A 20,089-nucleotide genomic window follows, 5' to 3' on the forward strand; every position below is an offset into this window, starting at 1 on the left:
GGAGAATTCCATGGACAGAGGAGCCTGGAGGGCTATAGTCCATGAGGTCGCAAAGAGTCAGACACGACCGAGCAACTAACACACGTAGACACCTCGTAAAAGTTCTGGAAGGAAATTCACAAAGTAGGTCACAGTGGTTACTTCTGGGAAAGACAGGAGTAGGGTGTGTGCAAGGAATGAAATGGCGGGGCGGTGGGGGAGGCTCAATGGAGACTTCACTTTTATTAACCAGGAAAACTTATCCATGCATTTCTTGAGTATTTCACTTCAGTCGCTCAGTCATGTCCGACTCTTTGCAACCCATGAATCGCAGCTCGCCAGGCCTCCCTGTCCATCACCAACTCCCGGAGTTCACGCAGATTCACCTCCATCGAGTCCGTGATGCCATCCAGCCATCTCATCCTCTGTCGTCCCCTTCTCCTCCTGCCCCCAATCCCTCCCAGCATCAGCGTCTTTTCCAAAGAGTTAACTCTTCGCATGACGTGGCCAAAATACTGGAGTTTCAGCTTCAGCATCATTCCCTCCAAAGAAATCCCAGGGCTGATCTCCTTCAGAATGGACTTGAGTATTTAGACTAATGCATTTACTTATAAGGAACAAAAAAAGAGGAGATGGAAGGAAGAGGAAGAGATGATGCCTTCAAGAGAAGACGTAGCTGCCAAGTGCTAAGGGTCTGCCTTCGCCACCTTTGCATTCACCACCAGCAAATCCAGACACATCTACGCATAAGCCCATTATTTCTTGGAATGAGCGTCCTTGGTTTTTAGAATCAGATATTTAATTCTGGACCATATCAGTTCTATCTACCAACTCTTCCTTCTAAATTTTGGGAAAAATTCCCTCATACTTGACAAACGTATCCTTCCTCTGGTGTCAGGAATTCAAGCTATGAAAAGGGGACACATGAAAGTTTTGCTATCTCCAAATTCTTGATGGCCTCCACTGACTTATAAGAAGTCCTGAACTGCACTTATTGTTGCATGTAAGAAGTTTTTTTAATTTTAATTTTTAAAGAAATCTTTACCTTTCTTTGTTTTCTTCCATTTCTCTAAAGGCACACTGATTCATTACTCTGGAGTTGTCCATAGACGCTGCGTCACAGATCCAGCTCTTCTTTCTGAAAAACCAAAATAACCAACGCTTATAAACTGGGTGCACTGATGTTAACACAAAGAGACGCAATAAATACATACAAAAGGAATATATCAAAGGCTGCCCAGTGTCCATCAAAATCCATTCTCCCTTTCGCCCACGGGCTATTTGAGTTTTATCGGGGACTACATTTCCCAGGCATCCTTGCAGCCACATGCAGCCAGGAATGAGTTCCAACAGAATAGGAGAGGATGTGGTATGTTTCACTTCTCCATCTAGGTCTCAAGACAGGGGCAAGCCTTGTTCATCCTTTCCACTGGCTGGAACTCAGTTCTGACCATGCAGATGATGACCATGCACTTGGAAATTACAAAACAAGATAAAAGGCACTTGGGCCTGTGACCCTGCATGGAGCACAGGAGCCCTCTGAACTTGGAACTACTATCTTCGAGAGAAATGTCTTTGTTCTTTAAGTCACTTTAAGTTTAATAAAACTTTAAGTTCTAATGGGTCTTGTTCCTATGGCTGATAAACTCTCATCAAGTTGACACTATCTATGGTTAAATATTTTCACCGGGGCCCTTCGGAGGGTGGGTTTGGTTATTTGGAGCTTGGGACAGTCTGTGTCTATGGAGACAGGTGAGGCCAAATTACTTTGGGTCACAATTTTGGTAAAACCACACATCATTTCAAACAGGTACTCCATCAGCGTTTGATGGATGAAGAAGTGTTAATAAGCCTGTAATCTCTTCCCATGTGAAATGTCTTGAAGGCAGAGCACATGGTATGGAGTCAGGAACACTGGGACCCACAAGTATGAGCTGTGAGCGTCACTTCATGAAACTACTACTCAGGAGGGTAAAACGCCATCTGAATGTGCGCCATACCCACATTTACGGATTTTAGTCTGGGCTGAGGAGCAACAGAGGCTAGCCAACAGGGATAGAGAGACAGACGTGAGGAGAACATTCTGATGGTGGAGGTTTCCACCCACGATTCCACTTCCTGAGCACCTGCCCCAGGGTGACTCTGAGATACAACTCAGAGGTTCCCTCTCCAGTCTCAGGAGCTGCACCCCTCACCACTCCAGGTGTGGCTCTAGCGTTAAAAGACACATTCTCTTTCTACAACACAGCCAGAACACTGAGCAGCTACTTCCTTTGTAACCAAAGAAACAGCTGTCAGTTTCAACACAGGACAAGCTGGCCGTGTAAACCCTGCTGAGGGATGGTGTGCTGGTCCCTAGCCTGGAGCCTCCTAGACAAAAGGGGGTCCAGGAAAGTTCTGACGCCCATGACCTCCATGCTGTACTGTTGTGGCCCAGCTCCCTGCATCAGCTGCGATGACTGCTGAGCATCACAGGCCGCTTGGCCAAATCCTCCCTGCCCCCTGCGCCACCCTCCTCCATATGTTCAGCTCTGAATCTGGCCTTCTCCCAGATCAAAGTACCGTGTGGATCAACTTTCAGATCCAGGTGAACAGGACCAGATACCTGGGACCTCGGCACTGTGAGGCACTGGACAATCAGTTTGGGGGAGAATCCGCAGTCACAGCCTTCAACCCTGCTCTTTAACTTGCAAAGAGCACACCATGAGATATTTTTAGTATCTGGATCCCTGTCTGAGGCCGATGCTCTGGCTGGCTTCCCTCAGAGTTTAACTCCTTCAGCTAAGGCCTGTGCATCATGGAGGGACCCAGAAAAAGGCAAGAGGGAAGATAATGACTCCTGGAAGGAGGAGGGATGTAAGGCACTGGGACTTGAACTCAGAGTCCCAGAGGTACCACGGCACCCCTGCAGTGAAGGGACAGAGCAGAAAGCAGTGGCCGCTTCTGCAGCTATAAACACTTCAGTCCCCCTCGCCTTGGCCTGGAAGCCCCATCTGCTCAGCATAGCAAGCTCTTCTGCAGCACAGTAACTGCTGCAAGAGGATTTGACACCTACATCCCAAATGATGCCAAAGAAGGCTCTCCTCCAAGTCACATTTCCTCCGCAGCTTTGAGGTCAGAGCCTTCCCTCCATGGGCCCACTGGCTAGTTCTGAGTCGGGTTTTACTCTTTACCTCCTGGTGTTAGAGAAGGTTTTCTGTACAGAGCCATCAAGAAACCACTGCTCTTTAGTCTGCAGGTAAGGACGGGGATTGGGACACCCATTTCTGTACCCCAGCCCTGAGGGATTCCCAACGCGCAGACACTGACATGGATTATCTCAGCAAATTCTCACACCAGCCCTAAGAAGCAGGTGCTGCCTCACTCTATGAATTGGAAAACTGGGTTAAGATTTGTCAAAGGCGTACAGACAGCAAATGGCAAAGCATTTGTTCTGGGGGGTTCCTAACCATGGTATTATAATGTGCAAGGCAAAGCTCAGTGCTGGCTGAATGTATGAATGAATGAACAATACTTTCAAAAGCAGTCTCAGGGCTGTGGGGAGACGGTGTCTCTAGAGGGACTGCCCTCACCCACCCTGGATGCCCTGGTGATATTCTCAGATCCCTCCCAAGGCACCTACTCGGCCCCTGAACATTTACTCTGAACACAGAATTGCCAGCTTCTGCAGGAGTGTATGTGCTCAGTACTGCTGCTGGTAATGGCCAGGGCAACCACTGACTCAGCACCTCCTATCTGTGGATGGGAAGCTCAGGGCTTTCGTCCAGAGGCTCCTCTCATCCACCCACGGCTGCACAGAGAAGGCGGGATCACACCCCTTTGAGGGACGGCACAACGAGTTCACAGAGGTTGTGATGAGCTTGTGAGTAAGGTCTGGACACTTAAGCGAGGGCAGTGTTCAAACTCTGAGGGGCTGGTGGAACAGCGCAGGCCTTTTCTCGACCTCACAAGACCCACCACTCACCCTGAGTCATCAGCAAGTCGTGAAAGTAAGTGCTGTTTCAACTCTTTAGCCAGAAAGCTCTGTATTAATCTAAAGCTACTGAGCATTTGCTAGGCCAGTCCCTTCATGGAAGAGGAGTCCTAATTCTCCCCAGCTAGAAACTGGCACCACCGCCTCCCCTTCTCCACGGGCTGCATCAGTGGTGACCAGCATCTCCTCAGCATCACCTTCCTACAAGGTTTCCACTGGACACCAAATCTGGCTAATTCTTCTCTGAGAAACATCTCTTCTCAGGACAACCAAGTGTTGGTGAGAATGTGAAGCAACCAGAACTCTCACAGCCTGCTGCTGGTGGGAGCACAGACTGGTCTAATCACCCTGGAAGATGGTTGCAATATCTACTCAACCTGCCTTTGCTCCCAGGTACCTAGAGGGACCATGAGACATTATCTAGAATGTTCTCAGCAGTACTGTTCTCAGCACAACGGTCCTGTATTAGTTTCCTTCTGCTGCGGTAACAATCACCAGCTTAGTGCTTTTTGTCATCTTATGGTTCTGGAGGTCAGAAATGGGTCAGCAGGGTGGCACTCCTTCTGGAGGAGAATCCACTTCCTTGCTTCTCCAGCTTCTCCATGCATTCCTTGGCTCATGGCCCCTTCCTCCTCTTCACGGCCAGCAGTGGGGCACCTTCTCTCACCTCTACTTCCATTGTCACAGCTCATCCTCTTACCAGACACTCCCACATCCCTCTTACAAGGATCCTTGTATCTATACTGGCCCACCCAGAGATTTTAAGATCATCGCCCCATGTCAAGGCCCTTAACTTGGGACTTGCCTAGGGGATCAGTGGCTAAGAATCTACGCTCCCAGTGCAGGGGGCCTGGGTTCGATCCCTGGTCAGGGAACTAAATTCCACAGGCTACAACTAAATGATCTCACAAGGCACAACTAAAGGTTCCGTGCGCTGCAATGAAGATCAAAGATTTTGCGTGCTGCAACTAGGACCCAGAGCGGCCAAATAAATAAACAAAATTTTTTTTTTAAAAAAAGACCCTTAACTTAATCACACCTACAAAGTCCCTCCGCCAGATAACGTAACACAGTCACATGTATTACCAGTGAATGGTACCTGTAACCAGGGTTGAGGTCATGGATAACTTCTGAGGGGCCATTATTTGCCTCACCTCCAGCCCCAAACCAGAAGCAAATCCAACGCTCATCAACAGTAGAATGAATGAAATAAAAGGTGGCGATTCACAGCATACGAGAGTGTACGGTCTACAGCTACTGCAGCAAGGATGACGCTCACGAGACAGCACTGAACCGAGGACACCAGACACAGAGCGCGTGCTGCATGAGTTTGTCTGCAGAAAGGGCAGAGCCAGGTCAAGTTTGTCTCCTCTACCATTTCCTTCAACTCAGAGTCTTCCATAGTCCTCTCAAAACGGTCACGGCTTATTCTATAAATCAATATAGACACAGACATGCTAAATTCCCCAACTTTGCCTCCCACCATTGGAGTCAACAGTTACGAAAATCCAATGAATGCATTTACAACTAGAGAAGGAGGAGGCGCAAATGCAGCAGCAAGTGTCTCCGCTTCTCTCGCGCATTTCCACTCCACAGGCATGTGCCACTTCACCTCTGGATGAGGCAGATCCCAGCTGACTCCCTGACCATCCCCAATCCTGCCAGGAGCCGTTTACCAGACAGACCCGGAATTTCCCGACCCCTGCTGCACTGTCCTCCATCTCCCCTTCACTCCTGCCACCCACCTGACACACCACCCTGCCCCCCCAGACCTCCCCCTAAACCTCTGTAGGACTGGCAGTACAACCATACCATCTGCTCTTACTTGCTACTGTCACACAGTAATTGCTAACGGTGACAAGCACCTTAATCTAGTCTCCCCAGTCAGACTACGAACTCTCAAGAACAGAAATCAGGTCTCTCCTGCTCAGGAATTGCCTGTCCAGTACTCCTTCTAGTTCTGACTGCATGTGAGTGCCTAATGCTGCTTCATAATAACTACTAATGACACAACTGCCTTTGCTGAGCACCTAACATGCATCAGGTTCAACACTCCTCAAGCAGGACCTCACTTCCTCTTCTCCCACCTAATGAAGGGGGTGCTACCATGATCCCTCTTTTGAGTAGGAGGCACAAAATGGCTAATTAACTTGCCCGAGGCCCCAAAAGTCATCACTAGAGGATGGGATTTGAGCCCATGTGATCTGACCCCAGGGCCCCTGGTGCCCTTGACCAAGACCCCACTCTGCTTAATGCCCCACCCAAGTTGGGTTAGGCATACAGTTGGTGCTTAATAAATATGTGACATTTCCCTCCCCCATAAAAAAAGATATACCATGAAGGAGAAAAAAAAAAAACAAACTTTCACAGCACACAAGTAACAAATCAAGACTCGTCACAAAATAATTTTTCAGTCTCAGACCTCAGAAGGGAACACACCCCCTGGAGAGACTTGAAGAGGCCCACCGGCTCCTTCCAAGCATCATGCTTGGCTTTCGGGAGCGTTATAAACATTTATCAGCAAACAGTCAGGGTTTGTCCTCCAGGCTTTTATCAAAACAGGGAGAGCTGGATACATTTTTTCTTCTTTTGTCGGCCAACCTCAGGACCAAAGCCAAAGTCAGGGTTGAAGACGGACTGGACGACGGGGGCTATGACCACAACGCCCTGAGCCACCTGCCCTCGATGACCTCACTTCTCACACGGCCAAAGAATGTGGCCCAGAGGCCTTGACTGCAAACAAGGCCGCCGCCCCCGAGGGCTGCTGTGGCCAGAGATAAACTGCAGCGGAGATAACGACGCTGACATCATGCCATGACCCATAGTGCTGGCCGCTGGCTCGAGCCCGTGCAGTCCGTTCCCTAGAGGCTGGCCCTCACTCAGATACCGAACGGTGCTCTGGCCAGCGGTGCAGACGCGGCGGCACACCCTCGGCCTCCCGCAGACTGGCTCGCAGCATCCGAGTGGATATGGATGGGAGGGCCTTTACCCGGGGTGTGCAGACTACCCAGAACACGGCATTTCTAAACCACTGCCTCTGAGCAGGGACGTGGGACTGGCTGGGGGTTAGGGGGGGCTTCGGTTACATCTGTACCACTAGCAGTTTTACAAGAACAAAAAAAACAGTTGATGTATGTGGGGGGTTATTAAAATTGTCTCAAAGTTTAAAAAACAAACCCTCACGGTTACAGCACAGTGTGGTGGAGCAGTAACGGAGAGACAGACAGTTACAAGGGGAGCTGCAGCCGTGGCCGCAGGAGGGAACGACGGATGGGATCTGGTCTCAGCGGGCTCTGCGCCTCTGGGCAAAATGAGACAATCTACACCGAGTGTTTAGCCAAGAAGATGCACTCAGTTAGAGATCAGTGTTATCGAAATTTACTCCATCCTTCCTGGAAGCCAGACATTGTGAGGTCCTGGAGGATAGGGAGTCGGAGCCCAAGAGTTCAGGAATGAGGTCTCCACTACCACCCTCAGAGGGACACTTTGTAAACAACCACTCTCATCACCACAGGCTTTCCCAGTCCTCCGGTGATTCCCCAGTGCTCCTGCCATGCCCCACCCTCACCCAAATCCTGATATGTGCTCTTGTCTTCTCAGCTCCACTGGGTGCAGAGGCAGCCCAACTGTGAGCACACTGACAAATACGAGTTCCCTGGATGAAAGAACAAATTCAACCAACTGCACTGGTCCACTCTCACAAAAGACAACACAAACTTGGTGCAGGACCAGGGCACCTTGGAGGCTATTGCCACACACCTGAAGATATAAAGCGGCCCTCGTGGGAGTTGGCCGCCCCCAGCATCACGACAAAATGAGGCTTCAAGAGGCAAGCTCCCTCAGTACCCACCTGAGCCCTCAAGTCACCCTCTCAAAGGAAGATGTAGGCTGGACCCAAGGACGCAGGGTTACATTTCTAGACACAAAGTCAAGGTGCCCCAGTGATGGAATGGGTACAACCGACTAACGCCATCATCACACGTGTTCCAACAAGCATCCTGGACCCGCTCCTGGCCAGGCAGCCTCCAGCTTCGGTGGCTGGCTCCCCACATGGCTTAACTGCATGGAGAGGCCGAGCTGAGCATGCCCTGCTGGCAGCCACAGTTCCAGTTCTCACTGAGTGGCCTCCATCACATGCTCCTTTGGGGAGACAGGGAGAGGAGACTGGTCCTCAGTTTTCAGATCCTCATGCCAAGTCTCAGTCTTCCCAGTGAGAGGTCGGATCCCAGATCCCAGGAGGAGGGTTTGCTGGGGATAGCACCAGTGCTCAAGTCCTGTCCAGCTCCTAGCTGCCTGTCCTTAGGCCTGAGGGTGTTGCGATTCCAACCAGGGCATCTCCTGTCCTAGAGGATCCATATGCCAGGGTTCCTGGGTAAGTCCCCATACTATGAAGTAGTTCCAATGTAACAACAACAAAAAAAGTTTGAAAAACGTGCTTTTCACAAAACCTCTAAGCCTCTCCAACAATGTCTTTGATGGACGTTCAGTTTGTTTTGCTGATAGAAAGAGAACATGCTCATGTATTCACAGAGGACACAAAGGTAGGAGGGAGTAAGCCACAGGTCAGAGCAGTGTGCCCACTGTAGGATGGACACTGCCCAAGCACGGCTCATCCAACGGAGGGCATGCAGGCCTCTGCCCTCCTCCTCGCCACAGGCAATGGTGACAGCAGCCTTCCTATATGCCAGGCATCCTGCGGAGGGCTTCAAATGCTTGATCCCATTTAAGCCTTCTCAGCAATGCTGTAAGATAAACACTCTTACCTCCTTCTTACAGAGAGGTTTAAGTGCCTTCCCCACGTCCATGGAGCTAGTGAGTGGAAGAATCAGGGCAAAGCATAAAAATAAGTGTGCTTATCTCCACCACACCCTACTTAACAGAAGTCCAAAAGGGAGATGATTCTCGTAAAATGGCCCTAGAATAGACATTGTGCTAATGTTGCCATCTGGGAATAAAACTGGATCCTTTGGTCAGGGCAACATGTTCTTGATCTGATCCTTCACCAAACAGGGCATTTATTAAAGTAAACTTCGTAGAACTGACACATGTCACACTCACTAACTCAGCTCGAGGAAGGTAGTCTGGTTTGCCTCACCATCGTTCATTTCCTGCAGAGACAAATGCTTACATACAGCATACTTCATGCCCAAAGGGTGCTTCAAAACACCTGAAAAAAAGGGGGCGATTTCTCTGAGAAGCTCCACTATAAATAATGTTTCATGACATCTAGGAGACAATATAAGATCCCCTGGAATTAAATATATCAAGGACCCACTCTATACCTGCATTTAGTCGCATGACATCCCCAGAGGATGCACACTGTTGGCCACATGTTACAGAGAAGGAACTGGGCTGCAGCAGCTCAGCCAAGCTCCAGCAGCTGGAAGTGGACCACGGGGACTGAACAGCTGGATCTGATTCCTGGACCGAGGCCTCCAAACTTCCCAAGCCCACAACTGGCACCTGAGTAAATACACAGCCTGATTCCCCTAAGAAAACTCTCTGGCTAAATCTTAGCTCCAGGTCTGAGCTCTTACCCGCAAGTATCAGCTGAGAAAGGTCCTACGGAGGAAAGGACCAATCACGGCCTCTGACACTGGAGGACAACTTCTAAAGTTAGTGGGGAAATCCTGCAGATCCCAGAATTCCCCTGGAAGGACCCTGGAGAAGGTGGGTTCTGGAGAGGGGTGCCCCCTCCCTAGCAGAGCCCAGTGCTGAGTAGGTGACTGTGTGTTCAATCGCACTTCAGGTAAAGTCAGTGGTTGGGACAGAGGGAACACACAGTCTTGTAACCCTTGGACGCCCACGCAAGGCAGCCCTACAGGAACTGGGGCACACAGGATGTGGGGCCAGCTCTCACTACCCCCAATCTCCACCCCACCACCCCTTCCAGAATATACACTCACGTAAGCAGAAGAACAGGATTCAATGACTGTATCTTTTCTTTAAATTAGTTTATGCATTTATTTTTGGCTGTGCTGGGTCTTCATTGCTGCGCGGGCTTTTCTCTAGCTGCGGTGAGTGGAGGCTACTCTCTAGCTGTAGTGCGCCAGCTTGTCATCCGTAGAGGCCTCTCTGGTTGCAGAGCACGTGCCCTAGGGCGTGCGGCTTTAGTAGCTGTGGTACACAGACTCTAGAGCACAAGCTCAGTAACTGTGGCACACGGGCTTAGCTGCTGCACAGCCTGTGGGATCTTCCCAGATCAGGAATCAAACCTGTGTCTCCTGGCAGGTGGATTCTTTACCAACGAGCTATCAGGGAATCCCTCAATGGTTGTTTCTTTCTTCTAAGAGCTTCCAGTTCAGTCAACATAAGTCAAATGCAAGAGAGATGAGATTCCATGATACCATATTTCCACAACTGCATGATGTACCATAAGCTGCTGAAAGATCCATATTATAAACACTGAAAACATTCACACTACAGAGAGCCAGACAAGCCTGTCAGTTCTGAAGTTAAGACGCTCAGTCGTGTCTGGCTCTTTGCGACCCCATGGACTGTAGCCCGCCAGGCTCCTCCGTCCATGGGATTCTCCAGGCAAGAATACTGGAGTGGGTTGCCATTTCCTTCTCCAGGGGATCTTCCCAACCCAGGGATCGAACCCAGGTATCCCTCATTGTGGGCAGACACTTTAACCTCTGAACTACCAGGGAAGCCTGAAGTTAAGACTACAGGGACTCTAAATTGACCTCTGCCACTTGGCGGCCTTGAGAGCCCAGAAAGGGCTACTTTGGGCTTTGGTTTCCCCGCCTATGGGCTTCCCAGGAGGCGCTACTGGTAAAGAACCCGCCTGCCAGTGCAGGAAATGTAAAAGACTCGGGTTCGATCCCTGGGTCAGGAAGATCCCCTGGAGGAAGGCATGGGCACCCACTCCAGTCTGCTTGCCTGGAGAATCCCCATGGACAGAGGAGCCTGGCAGCTACAGTCCATGGGGTCGCAAAGAGTTGGACACGACTGAAGCAAACGAGCATTTTCATAGCACTACCCCAACTACAAAATAGGATGGTCGTGGTGTCAGCTCCACAGCGTTTTTTTGGAGATTTGATGACACAGAGCCAGTGAAGAGCAGAGCACAGTGCTCCACAAAGGAAGACATCCCCTCCCCTCTACAGGAAACAGACAAGAAAGCAGAGGGTCTCGAGGAGAGGTTAGCAACTTGTTGGAGGTCCCACAGTGAGAGAGTCCAGAATCCACACTGTATTTAGCACTGGGGGTCTCGGGGAGCAAGGTGTAAGAGAGAGGGTCCCTGCTGGAACAGAGTGAGCCCGGGGCAGCTAGGTTAACGGGCCTGGGAGGCAGAACTTGAAGTTTGGGGAACTGGGCTACTGAGCAAACAGGAGCATGATAAGAAGGAGGGAGAAACACTTTCAGAAAATATAAAACTACCTGGTGAGGAACCATTCCAGACCCACCTAGAAGGCGAGACTACACAGACACAGAGACCTCAGGAGCCAGTAAACCGGCCACCTCGACCACAGTCACAAAGAAAGTGACCTTGCCAGTGACGGTCACCCTAAATGAGGCTTTGAGCATACCACCCTCACCTCCTCCACCAGCCCCAACCTGCTGACAGCCCGCCTGGCCTCTCCACTGATCCCCAGGTTGGAGGCTGAGACCTGGATCTGCTCTGAAAAATCCCCTCCAGGATTCCAAATCCCTGCCCTCCTCTCCGAGAGGCACACGCCCACAAAGCACACAAGAAATGACAAGGAGGTGTGAGCAAGCTGCGCTGGGCCAGCCAAGTCACGTGTCCGGTGCCAGCCTGGCTCTGCCAACTGCTGAACCCTCACCCACTTCTCAGGCACAGAAGTAACCAAGGAGGTGCTTGCAACACCACAATGGGACCTTTACAGCTCAGGAGGCTGCAGAGGTCAAGAGCAAGAACGCACCTTCCACAAACTCACCCAAAGTCTGCAGGTGGCGGGGAGACAGGAGTGAAGGAGGGCCCTTCTGCCCAGTTATAAGCCTTCCTCTGTGTCCAGAAAGGCGCAGACAATGGGAAGGGGCAGATGCTTCCGGACTCAAAGCCTGGTATCCAAGCCCTGTGCTCTGCTGCGGGGAGAGCAGCTGTTCCCCATCACCCCCTCCCAAGGGGCTGGCAGGGAGAATGAGACCACAAAGCAAAGGACACTGGAGGCAAGGGCCCCCAAGTCATGGAGGCATCAGCTGTAACAAAGACACTTGCTCTGGTGCAATCTGGGGTAGCAGCAGAGGGACACTCAAGTTCAAAACACCCAGGTGTTTCCATTCCTGCTGACTGCAGGAGGGGAGCAGCCGCTGCCACTACCCAGAAACCACACCTGCTGACCTGGCACCGAGAAAGTCAACCTCACCCGACACGGCAGGACGTGCCAGGGCCTGTGGCTGAGGCCCTTGTGTTTCCCCAACGGAGTCACAGGGTGTCACAGCCAGAAGGACACGGTGCTCGGGGCCCACAGGTGTCCTGAGGCAGGACACAGAATCCCCCACGCACAGACTCACACTCGGCCCCAGCTTGGGTCTCCCGAACCAGAATCGTGACGCTGGGCCTGGGAATGTGCACTTTGACGACTCACCACCACCAACAACCCCCAGGGTGACTCTGAGGCAGCCAGCCCCGCACCAGGCTGCTCTGGAAGCTGGATCGGTCCAGCCTGCTGGGCCTGTGAGAAAATGAGACCAGACGGTGGTCGCTGGTTCATTCATTCCAAGAACATCTACCCAGGGCTGCCCAGGGGACTGGCTGTTGAGGGGACACGGCTCCTGCCCCACGGGGAGCAGCTGGGTCCACCTGGGGAACTTCTCTGAAATGCAGGTGTCCAAGCTCCATCCACCGCCTGTGATTCGGGTTCGAAGGACTCAAGCCAGCAAGAAAATGAAAGCAGGGGCAGACAAGAACATGAATCTGGAAACTGATGGAAACCAAGTCTGGGGAGACTGAGGGTATGGCATGAAGGATAGCTTTGCACAGCACCGGCTATGGGCCATCCCTCTGACTACTGCTGACACCACTCACATCCACCACAGCCCTAGAGCGGAGCTGGTGGCCCCACCTCACAGATGAGAACAGTGAGGCACCCGCTGCCAACCAGAGCCGAGGCTGGGATTCGAACCCTGGCACCACCTGCCCTCTTCACTGGCATCCTCTCCTCAAGCCCCACCTCTACGACCTTGGCCTTTCTCTCTCCCGTCTTACTCTTCATCAACAATCAGTGACAAGGCCTGACCCCCTTCTCTCCAAATCAACTGCTAACAGCACTTTAACCTTCCACTAGAGCCTGTGGGCTCCCCCAGTGGTGCTAGTGGTAAACAATCTGCCAGTCGATGGAGGAGATGCAAGAGACACAGGGTTCATCCCTGGATCGAGAAGATCCCCTGGAGAAGGAAATGGCACCCCACTCCAGTATTCTTGCCTGGAAAATCCCATGGACAGAGGAGCGCGGCGGGCTACAGTCCATGGGGCCGCAAAGAGTTGGACATCTTAGCAACTGAGCACACGCATAAAGTATGAGTCCTGTCAGCCAGGTCACTCCCTGGCTTAATCCTCTGCAAGGGCTTTCCACAGGCCAGAAGACACAAATCTTCCTCCCAGGTTTGCCTCCGGGACTTCCCACAGAGCTTCCCCTCCACTCCTCCAGGCTAACTTCTCTTAGCTCAGACCCTCAGCTCTCGCCAGAAGACAAGGCCACAGAGCTCTGTCCAGTCCAGGGTTAAGTCCAGGGTGTGTGGGGAGGGGTGGACTATGGTGGTTAACTGACCAAGGGACTCTGCAGCTGGTCAGAGGCTCAAGGACGGTGGGGTGGCAGCAGAAGGGCCAGAAAGTCAATCTGGGCAGACAGGCCAGGGCTAGACTGGGAAGGGAAGCCTGCGAACGTGCCAGAGAGGAGCTAGGATGTAAGCCTGGGGCCATGGGTGGCTAAGGAGGCTCATGGAAGCAGGGGAGTAGTAGCGCCAAATTCACATTCGTATGCTACTGGTGGAACGAAGCGCCATTTTCTCTGATCTCCTTGAAAGGCAATCTGCCAAGAGCTAACAAAAATTTAAAATCTGCCTGCTCGCTGACCCAGCAATTCCAAGTCTATCAAGGATACTCACTGCAGGATCCCTTGAAATTAGCGACAAAGAGAAACTGGCCTAACAGGCCACCGAGGGAATAAACCACAGCCACAACTCTTCCAAACCCTGGGAGCTGCATGCATTTCAGAACTCATAACATTTGCACTTTAGAAAGGTAATAGGAAGTAGGTATAGTATGTTCCATACAGCTGCAGCAGGGTCAAGTGGAGCATCCACGGTCAAGTTCGTAAATATTTCTGCAGCTGAACATGTGACTTTCTGCCACACACTCTGAAGAGGCTCCTATTAACTCAGATCTGGGCATCCAATGAGTTTGCATCAAACTTTAAAAAAAATCATGTAGTAGTGTCTTGATTCTGTAACTGTGGATAAGGGATGGAGGACCTGTGGTCAGGTGACAGAATAATAAAAACTAGAAAGCGACTGAACATACCCTGAGCCCTGACGTGTCAAGTAAGCTCCAGCGCTGACACACTGGGCCCATGATGGCCCTGGGCCCTTTACTACTCCAGCCCGCCTAAGTGCTCTTCACTGTTGCCGCCACCGCCACTAACATCAGGAGCGCGGACTGTGTACCAGGTCTTAGTGCTTTACATTAATTACCCCAAGATATCCACACAACAACCCAGAGGTGGTACTGCTACTCATGTTATCCAGATTCATCGCAAATGTACCCTCCATCATCCAACAGAGAGACTGATGCACAAAGGGACAGAGCGACTCGCTCAAGGCCACCCACCAAGGTGCCGCAGTGGTGCACAAGCTACCAGCTGTCCCTGGTACAGAGTCAGGCCTGGGAACCTGGGAATTCTGGCTCCAGAGCCTAGGATACTCTTAACGCCTGCACTTTCCTCACCTCCTCTCGGTAAAGTAGCTTAAAACTTTGACAGAACATGGCAGACCACAAAGATATAAACAGATAAAAGTCAAACCATGCTAGCATTCGGATCCACAACCAGAGTGCTTACTCTCTCTTAAGAAGCCAGGCCTGTCAGAGAGACACCAGCAAAGGCACCCAAGCATGGAGCCAGGGATCCTCTGGAGCACCAACCCCAGCCCAGGGAACCTCAAGCCATTCAGCTTGGAGATCTGCCCCAGCAGACCCACAAAGCTGCGCTGGGCAATCTACACAACACACTTTAATTTGTTTCAGAGGATCAGCCCAAGGTTTGGGTGCCAAGTGTCAGGCCCAGGCAGACAGAAGCAGGTTCCACCTCCTCACTGGATCCCCTCCAACCTACCCAGTAACACCAGCCACCACCATCACCATTTAACCATCAGCTTCGGGTAGAGCTAGCCTATAGGCAGGTTCTCTCCCTTCCAAGATGGGATGTTCAGGGACTCTGAGGACAGCAGCAGATAGATGCATCTCTCCTTTCAACAGCACCAGAGTTAGGAACAGCCGGCTGCCCTCCCTCCCAAGCACCAACCCTTTCTGCAAAGGGAGCCTCGTGCAGGGACTGGTGGTGATGGTGGCTACTGCTCACGTGCTGTGAGGGTGAGGTGGGTGAGGATGAGGAGGAACACACCAGAGCACCAAGGCAGGGGAAACTCCGGCCTCTTTGGGCTCCAACCTCACCTCCCCTGGCCGTTTTAGCTCCCCAACCTTCCTTCACCAACTCTAGAGAAAGACTACCATATATTTTGCATACATAACAAAATGTATGCAGACATAACAAAATAGTTTGCAACATAAACTACACAAATCTAATGTGTACAAGTTATTAATGTTTTTAGATATTCAATGCAGGAGACCCGGGTTTGATCCCTGGGTCAGGAAGATCCTCTGGAGAAGGCAATGGCAACCCACTCCAGTACTCTAGCCTGGAAAATCCCATGGATGGAGGAGCCTGGTGGGCTGCAGTCCATGGGGTCACAAAGGGTCGGACACGACTGAGTGACTTCACTTTCACTTCACTCCAATATAACCACCAACTAAATCAAATTATAAAACATTTATAGCTCTCATTTCTTCATGCCCCCTCACCCAGCTAGTGCCCTAGCCAAAGGCTCTTTTCCGTTGTTGCATATACGCCACTGTGTGGATATACCACAACTTGCCCATTCACATGGCTAGTTGATGAGCACTTGGGTTGTCTCCATCTTTTGGTAATTATGAATAAAGCTGCCATGATCCTCCCTGTGCAAGTCCTCAGGCACTCACAGGCACTCATTCCTGTTGGGTATACACCTGAGAGTGGCATTACCACGTAAGTAGGAATATAGTTTGGGTAGGCACATGCCCATTAGCAGTATATGAGAGTTCCAGTTGCTCCATGTCTTTACCAACACTTTTGTGTCGGTCTATTTTATTGTAGCCATTCTGGGTGGAGATATAGTGGTATCTTACTGCAGTTAAAATCTTCTGATGACTACTGAGGTTAAGTACCTTTCTATACACGTTTACTTATCTTTTGGAATCCTCTTTGGTGACATGCTTGCTCAAGTCTTGCCTTTTTTAAATTGGGTTGTTTCTTACAGGTCTGTAGCAGTTTTATATACCTTCTGAATATGAACACTCTGTTGGACATATGTATTTCAAATATTATCTCCCAGACTATAGCTTGTTTTTTCACTCTTTTTAAAATATAATTTACTTATTGGCTGTGCTGGGTCTTCACTGTTGTGCACAGGCTTCTCATTGCAGTGGCTTCTCTTGCTGTGGTGCACAGAGGCTCAGGAGTTGCGGCTCCCAAGCTCTAGAGCACAGGCTCAGTAGTTGCACCACACACACTGGCTTAGCTGTTCTGCAGCATGTGGGATCTTCCTGGAGCAGGGGTCGAACCCACTATGTCCCCTGCATTGGCAGGTGGATTTTTAACCACTAGACCACCAGAGAAGTCCTGATAAAGAGTTCTTAATTTTATTTTTCTAATTTATTTTTAAAAAATGTTTAATTCTATAGTACTTTACAGTGTTCAAAAGTTTCACACAAATGATTTCATATAATTCCATAATAACCTTTTTTTAAGTTCCTTACCCCTTTCTTACTCAATATTCTTATCTGCAGAATCCCACGGACAGAGAAGCCTGGTGGGCTATAGTCCACGGGGTCACAGTCAGACGCTGCTGAAGCGACTTTCACTTACTTCCACCCCTATCCTGCCCCTCCTTTCTCCCTCTTCCCAGTGGTAACCACTAGTTCGTTCTTCGTATCTGTGAGTTTGCTTTTTTGTTTTGTTCACCAGTCTGTTGTATTTTTCATATTCCATATACAAGTGGTATCATACAGTATTTATCTTTCTCTGACTTATTTCATTTAGCATAATGCCCTCTAAGTCCATCCATGTTCACATCACTGTTGACAAGAGTTCTTAATTTCAATGAAGTCCAATTTATAAACTGTTTCTTTACGGCAGTGCTTTTTTTGTTTCTTGTTTAAGAAAGCTGTGCCTCATCTAATTTGATACAGATACTCTTCTTTATTATCTTCTAGAAGCTCCACTTACTTGCCTTCTATATTTAGTTCCTTAACACATCTTGAGCTATTTTTATATAAGATATGAAGTAAGGGTGGCGGAGTATACTTCTAGGGTAATATCCTGTCAGCTGTGACCACAAATCAGAAGACAAGGACCTTCTTCTGTCATCTCCTGAGACAGATGCTGCTGCTGCTGCTAAGTCACTTCAGTTGTGTCTGACTCTGCGGCCACAGAGACGGCAGCCCACCAGGCTCCTCAGGTATTCTTGAGGAGAATCCCTGGGATTCTCCAGGCAAAACACTGGAGTGGGTTGCCACTTCCTTCTCCAATGCATGAAAGTGCAAAGTGAAAGTGAAGTTGCTCAGTCGTGTCTGACGCTTTGCGACCCCATGGACTGCAGCCTACCAGGCTCTTCCGTCCATGGGATTTTCCAGGCAAGAGTACTGGAGTGGGGTTGCCATTGCCTTCTCCATGAGACAGATGAGGCTTCCCAAATACCCCCTTTCCTTGACCTGGAGCCAGCAGAAGCATCTCATTTCGCCTCACCTCCTGCAGCCCAAGAGAATTCAGATGTACATGACCCTACTGTTTGAATTTCTGGACACAGACCATTCACAAAGTACTCTCATCTCATATTAAGCTTCCGTAACTTCCCTTATGTCCATTTTGACAATTCTCCATGGGTCAAATCCTTTTAAAATGCAAACTAATCAAGTAGGAATATGCACAGGGATGATGTAAAATAGCACCCGGCTGTCAGATGTGCTGAGCACTCACTGTCTTCATGTACCAGCTGGGGGTGAGTGCCGCTATGGGACACAACCAGACACACCCCTGTTGTCACCATGCTCATAGCCTGGGGAAGAGACTAAGAAAAAATGGGGGAAGAGAAAGTAAACAGAGGGAAGTGCTAAGAGAAGGACTCCCTTGCAACATTTGAGCCAAGACCTATATATGGAAAGGAGCTGGCCCTGAGAAGAGCGGGGGTTAGAGCATTCTAGACAGGAGGAATGGCATACACAAAGCCTGAGAAACAACAGGGATGGGGATTAGAAGGCATGACAGGGAGGGGCAGAGTATGCAGTGAAAGGTGAGAAAAAGTTTGGATTTTTTTTTTCTAATCAGAATCAGAATTCATTGGAGGTTTATGTTCTGTTATCTTCCTGAACACAGAAGTTCTCTAGAAGAGCATTCAGTTAGCTGGTCTACTCTGAATTCCTTCTATCACACCATGGTTCAGACAGGCAATGAACCACAGCCTCTCAGCCTTTACTGAAGTGAAGTCATTCAGTCTTGTCCGACTCTTTGCGACCCCATGGGCTGTAGCCTACCAGGCTCCTCTGTCCATGGGATTTTCCAGGCAATAGTACTGGAGTGGATTGCCATTTCCTTCTCCAGGGGGTCTTCCTGACCCAGGGATTGAACCCGGGTCTCCCGCATTGTAGACAGATGCTTTACCATCTAAGCCACCATTGTGCACAAATGCACACTTGTGTGTAAGTCCATGCGCATACACACATACAAACACACACACCTGCTCCCTTCATGCTATCTCAAGCTGAGGACTTAGTACCTCCACCAGTTCTGGGTGAAATGGAGTTGACACTGCAGCCTTTTGCATCTCAACTGCTGATTTCTCAGCACTTATCACAGCTATAGTTTTACTTACATTCATGTGACTATTTGGTTGGCACTTGCTTCCTGAATGAGTGTCTTCTGATTCTAAAAGGGCAGAATCTGAGCCTGTCTTGACCATCAAGGCATCCCCAGCACCTAGTATATGGCCTGGCCCAAGGCTGAAATGCTCAATATCACAACACACAAACTGTTTTGAATGCAAAAGTTCAAACACATACAAAAGCAGAAAAAATGTACCCGTCATACAACCTCCATAGTCAAGTTATTCCTAACCTTTTTTCTTATACCCCTCCCAGTCAACTAAACCCCAGCCGTCACATTCAGTATGTACTTTGTTGAATAAATGTATAAATGAAAGTCACTTACTGTAATGGACAAAAAACCGGGTGCTTAATTTTACTCTTACTGATTTTTCTGTTGATACTAGACAAACAGGAAAAAAGTCAAGGATGGGCCACCTGGATGAGTCAGTTTGCCAACTGGTTAACTCCAGTAAAATTTCAGGAGATGAGATTTAAACTATGGGCTAAGATGAATCTCCCTTCCCCCCTCTTCATTGGATTTTAACTTTTTGGTCCTGTTCTCATCATTGCCACATTCATTAAGAAGTGGCGGTAAGCAGGGAAAAATTACATATTTCTCACAATCTCTTTCAAATAAAATACTGAAAGAAGTTTCTTTTCGTTAAACAAGACATGTGGCCTTTTACACACAGAAAAACAATGCCTTAGAAACAAGTATTATATTATAGCTTGCTCCCTCCAGGGCAAACTATACTACACCTATTTATTGGGATATTTAAAGTAATTTGTTCCAAAGGAGCCTGGTCTTTCTGAAATACCATCACCGTTTTACAAACATTGGACGGAACTGCCATGACTGTGATACTCACAGTGCCCTGCAGAGTGAGTACTCACTGGGTTTGTTTAATGTCATCCACTCTTCAGGATCCCAAAGGAACCAATAAAAACGAACTGAAATGCTAAAATGCAACCAGACCGAATGATTTTTTGTTGTTAAA

At 49.5% G+C, this 20,089-nt stretch overlaps 1 protein-coding gene across 2 annotated transcripts in view; it reads right to left on the reverse strand.

Moving 5' to 3' along the window:
- The window catches only part of ARHGEF3 (Rho guanine nucleotide exchange factor 3), a 306,250-nt gene that overhangs the window by 265,991 nt on the left and 20,170 nt on the right, over positions 1 to 20,089 (reverse strand). The window contains exons 1-3 of one of the 2 annotated variants that reach the window (XM_040246415.1): positions 12,901 to 12,904; positions 11,047 to 11,056; positions 1,025 to 1,117 (exon numbers count right to left, since the gene is read on the reverse strand). In XM_040246415.1, the coding sequence (XP_040102349.1) occupies positions 1,025 to 1,086 (62 nt within the window). In that variant the 5' untranslated portion in view covers positions 1,087 to 1,117; positions 11,047 to 11,056; positions 12,901 to 12,904. Of the gene's footprint in view, positions 1 to 1,024; positions 1,118 to 11,046; positions 11,057 to 12,900; positions 12,905 to 20,089 lie in introns of those variants that run through there. The other variant, XM_040246414.1, reaches the window with a different exon arrangement.

The sequence above is a fragment of the Oryx dammah genome, unplaced genomic scaffold (genome assembly GCF_014754425.2).
Source record: "Oryx dammah isolate SB20612 unplaced genomic scaffold, SCBI_Odam_1.1 HiC_scaffold_9, whole genome shotgun sequence".
In the NCBI taxonomy this organism is placed as follows: domain Eukaryota; kingdom Metazoa; phylum Chordata; class Mammalia; order Artiodactyla; family Bovidae; genus Oryx; species Oryx dammah.